Source organism: Penaeus chinensis, chromosome 3, assembly GCF_019202785.1.
Source record: "Penaeus chinensis breed Huanghai No. 1 chromosome 3, ASM1920278v2, whole genome shotgun sequence".
NCBI classification, from domain to species: domain Eukaryota; kingdom Metazoa; phylum Arthropoda; class Malacostraca; order Decapoda; family Penaeidae; genus Penaeus; species Penaeus chinensis.
This window is the reverse complement of record NC_061821.1, coordinates 3,716,130-3,721,129: the sequence shown is the minus strand read 5'-3', so window position 1 is coordinate 3,721,129 and position 5,000 is coordinate 3,716,130. Positions and strand designations below refer to the sequence as shown.

Genomic DNA, 5,000 nt, shown 5'->3' with positions numbered 1-5,000 from the left:
GCGGGATTCTTCGAGGCGGCGGGCGGGTGCTTCGTGGTCTTCACTCAGCCAAGCAGTGACCAGACCAACCTGGACTGGGAAGGGGCAAGGACTCTCTGCAAAAGCATGTCGGACTCCAGCTGGACTGTTGACTTGGCTGTGTTCGATTCCTCGGAGCAGTTGGCCGCGGTTTCGGAGGCGTGGGCTACGATCGGTACGTGTTTCGGAGCTTCGCGGGTCGATGGTGTGGTGTTCGATTTCGTTTTCTTTTTTATGCGTATTGTTTCGTTTTGTTTTGTTTTGTTTATTCATTGGTTTTTGTCCTCTCTCACTCGTTCGTCCCTCCCTCCCTCCCTCCCTCCCTCCCTCACTCTATCCTCACCCATCCTTCCCACAGGCGCCACCTACCCCTACCCCTATCCGTACATGTGGATCGGCGTGGAGCGACAGGGCGAGACGTGGACTTGGCTCGACGGAAGGCCCTTGTCTCGCTTCTCGAACATGTGGCGCGTTGACTATCCTGACGAAGCTTACGATACGGGCGTCTACCTCGAGGATTACAAGCTGTCCAACGGCGCCAACGTCTTCGGGAGGCTGTACATCGGAAATTCCGGACACCAGTGGCTGCGTCGGTACATGTGCCGGGCGAAGTAAGCGGACGAGGCTGCTGACGGAGAATGGATCTTCGTCTTGTGCTGTGTTGGAAACGAGAAAATAAATGTTTGAAGTAACTGCCTGTTTTTTTATTTTAAATGCCCTTTGGTGCTTAGTCTCTCTTTCTTTAAATTCAGATTTCCTTTCCGGTTGAATACATGTCGATGCTATTGCTGTTATCATTATTACCATTGTAATCATTTACGGATGTAATATAAAAGCATACCAAGCACATATTGTATAAAATATATGTGTATATGTGTATCTATATAAATATTAATAGGTATATGCATACACACTTACACACACACACACACACACACACACACATATATATATATATATATATATATATATATATATATATATATATAAGTATATATATGTATATATATATGTATAGAGATAAAAAAAAAAAGAAATATGCGTGCATATATATATATATATATATATATATGTGTGTGTGTGTGTGTGTGTGTGTGGGGGTGTGTATCATATATATATATATATATATATATATATATATATATATATACATATATATATACATATGTCCATATATATATACATATTCTTACATATACATATATTTATGTGTATATATATATATGCATATATATGTATATTTATGTATATAAATGTACACACACATATATAAATAATTATAATATATACATATACAATATAGATACATATGTAATATACATATATATGTATATATATATATACATACATACATTTACACGTGTGTGTGTCTACATGTCCGTATATTTTCTTTTCTTTCTTACTTTTTTATATGAAACTGCATATTTGATAAGGGGTATATCCTAGAGAACTTTAACTTTACTGAACAGGGATCATAGAATTGCAACAACTGTAGTGCAAGTGCTAAATTTATTTCAATCTGAAAGCCAATATCACATGAAAAAACACGCACCTATTCAAGTTGCAGATTCATACACATATATGCATAACATAAATATACAAACATAGATACAACACGATATATGAATATGCATAGATATATAGATATAAGGTATATATATATATATATATATATATATATATACATATATATATATATATATATATATATATATAATGTGTGTATACATAGATATATAAATATATGTATGTATACTGTATATACATATATATATATATATATATCACTTTCTATCTAATTATCATATCTACCTTAAAAATATATTTATAGATAATAACAGTAATGATGACAACGATAATAACAATGAGAATCAATAATGATAACCATATTATTATTGCAAGAATAATAAAAACAGTGGTGATAACAGTAATAACGATTGATCACAAGAGAGGAAATAGAGTTCCTTCCGCAGCTCGGAGTAACAGGTTTTGGTCTGTTCGACAGATGTTCCTGCCGTGTACACCCGTGTCTCTTCCTACAATGGATGGATACTAAATAAGCTCTCAAAGGGCTCCTGCTAATGGTTCTGAATTTTGGCGATGAATTTTGACTTAGAAGACGAAAAATCACAACCTCTGATTATTATTTGTCAGACGAAAATATACGCAAAGGTAAAACAAACGCTCGTTTAATTTAATTCAAATATTTATTATCAGTGTGCTAGTGCCTGTGTTCTATCTGCATGTGCAAGTGTATGTTGTGTTCACCTGTGTGTTCGTTGCAGAATTGTACTACAAGGCATTCTCACTGTAGAATTCAATAGTGCCATTCTTTGTTTTTGAATGGTCGGTTAATTTTGGTTTGTCTCTATCTATCTATCTGTTTATCTTTTTCTATGTCGGTTTGTCTGTCTGTCTCTCCTACTGCCTGCATGTCAGTATCTCACAATCTCATCTCTTTTTTTCATATGCACAATGATGATTTCTCACAAACGTTATCAATATCAGTTCGTTGGCAGCATGTGAATTGAACGAAATATTCTATCAGGATATTCTCTCTATATACGAGGTGAGTTACTGTTGGTGATTGAGTAAGTTTTGTTTAGGTGAACAGCGAGGCGTTTTTTATAATTGTCTATATTTGAGACAGTGAGAAAGGATAGTAGAACGACAGAGTCTCCCCTTAAAATGTAAACGTTTTCCTTGGACGCAAAATACATGAGTGGAGAAATCTAACGCAACGAAAAGGTTTCCCCTAAAACAATTAAACGTTTTCTTTGAGCACCATCAAGCGCTGTCGTTTTCTCCGGCCATTAGAATAAAGGGATAACTTACTTTATGATTCTGGCGAGGTAGGCGGTGTGTGTGTTTCTCCGAGTTGGTAATATAAAAGGTCCGATTTTATTAGATATTTTCAGATCCTTGTGGCAGCATCGGTATCGTCTCTGACTCCCAGTTCCAGGGCCCGGGATCGAGACCAGAGTTAACCCTCTTTCTTAGGGAAAAGTTAACAGGTGTTTCTCGACACCTGCTCGTGTTTGGCGGTTCACGAGTGTTCTCCACGGAGATAACGTCCCCCTCTCGAGGTCAGAGGTCACTCAGGTCGGCAGCTATGCGGAAAGGCAGCAGCAGGCCACTTGATGAATAACAGGATGAATAACAGAATTAAGCTGGTTCTGGCTGGCCAATCGGTAGCTGTTTTGTTTTTATTTGATGATAATAATAATAAGATTATAATAATGATGATGATAATAATGATAATAATAATAATAATAATAATAATAACAATAATAATAACAATAATAATAACAATAATAATAACAATAATAATAATAACAATAACAATAATAATAACAAAAATAATAATAATTATAACAATAACAATGATTATAACAATAATAATAATAATGATTACTATTATTATTAATATTATTATCATTATTAATGATGATAATAATAATTAATAATAATAATAAGCATCAATAACAATAATACTACTACTAATGATAATAATGATAAAATTATCATTATTGTTATTATCATTATTATTATCATTATTATTATTATTATCAATATAATATGATAATAATAACTATTATTGTTAATATTATCAATAACAATGATAATAATAATAATAATGATAATAATCATTATTACAACAACAACAATAACAATAATAACTATAATAATAATAATAATAATAATAATAATAATAATAATAATAATAATAATAATAATAATTATCATTATTATTATTATTGTTGTTGTTGTTATTATTTTTATTATTAGTAATAGTAGTAGTTTTATTATAATAAAGATTTTTTTTATTATCATTGTTAACAATAATGATGATTTTATAATAATGATGTTTTTTATTAGCATTGTTAACATTGTAACAGCAATGATAAAAATAGTAATATTAATAAAAAAAAAGTAGTTATATAAATTATGAAATAAATATGTGATTATATAAAGTCTTAATAATAGTAATAACAACAATAACAAAAAAGTATGATAATGATAATAATGATAATGACGATAAATATAATGATTAATAATGATAAAGATAATAATAATACTTAAATATGATAGTAATAATGATAATAATATAATTGATAATAATGATAACAATAGTAGTAGTTAAATTAACAACATTAACAATAATAGTAACAATTATGATAATAATGATAATGATAATGGTGATGGTAACGATAATGATAGCGATAGTAATAATAATGATAATAATGATAGTAATAATGATAGTGATAATGATTACAATAATGATCTTAATGATAGTAATGATCCTGATAATGAAAATAACATTGATAATCATAATGGTAATTATGAAAATAATCATAATAAAGGCAAAATAATGATGATAATAACAGTAATGATGACAACGATAATAACAATGATTGTTAATAATGAAAACAATATTATTATTGCAAGAATAATAAAAACAGTGGTGATAACAGTAATAACGAAGGATAAGAATAGATAGATAGATAATAAATTATAAATAGATTATAAAAGAAAAAAAATAAGATGATATTATTAATATTGTGAACATAATCGATTTTCTCTTGTAATAACTAATAATTCAGTTATAATAATATCAATAATGACAAAACTTTATACTGATATAAAGCTAATATTTTTTTAGATAATCATATTGGAGACATGATCATATTTTCCATAAGCATTTCTTCGTCAAAGAAGTTTCAATTATTTTAAACTATTTTTACCCTTAAGAATAACAGTTGATATTCAGTTATGCTAATAATATTGTTATCCTACAAATTTAAATCCTGAAGTTGATCTATCTTCTATCTTCTACAGACATTTCATTCACGTCAAAATTAGACAAGCGCATTCATGATTAAACTATAGTTCTTCTATTACTGACACTTAAATGATTAGTTATTAATTACTAATATTAAAACAGGCGTTACTTTATAATTGTCTATATTTGAGACAAGGAG

At 29.9% G+C, this 5,000-nt stretch overlaps 1 protein-coding gene across 1 annotated transcript in view; it reads left to right on the top strand.

Moving 5' to 3' along the window:
• The window catches only part of LOC125044569, a 3,439-nt gene extending 2,728 nt beyond the window's left edge, over window positions 1–711 (top strand). Inside the window, exons 2-3 of the mRNA XM_047641287.1 lie at window positions 1–193; window positions 377–711. The exon at window positions 1–193 is cut by the window's left edge and continues 20 nt beyond it. Coding sequence (XP_047497243.1) covers window positions 1–193; window positions 377–633 — 450 coding nt within the window. The 3' untranslated portion in view covers window positions 634–711. The remainder of the gene's footprint in view (window positions 194–376) is intronic.
• The last annotated feature ends 4,289 nt before the right edge of the window (window positions 712–5,000 follow it).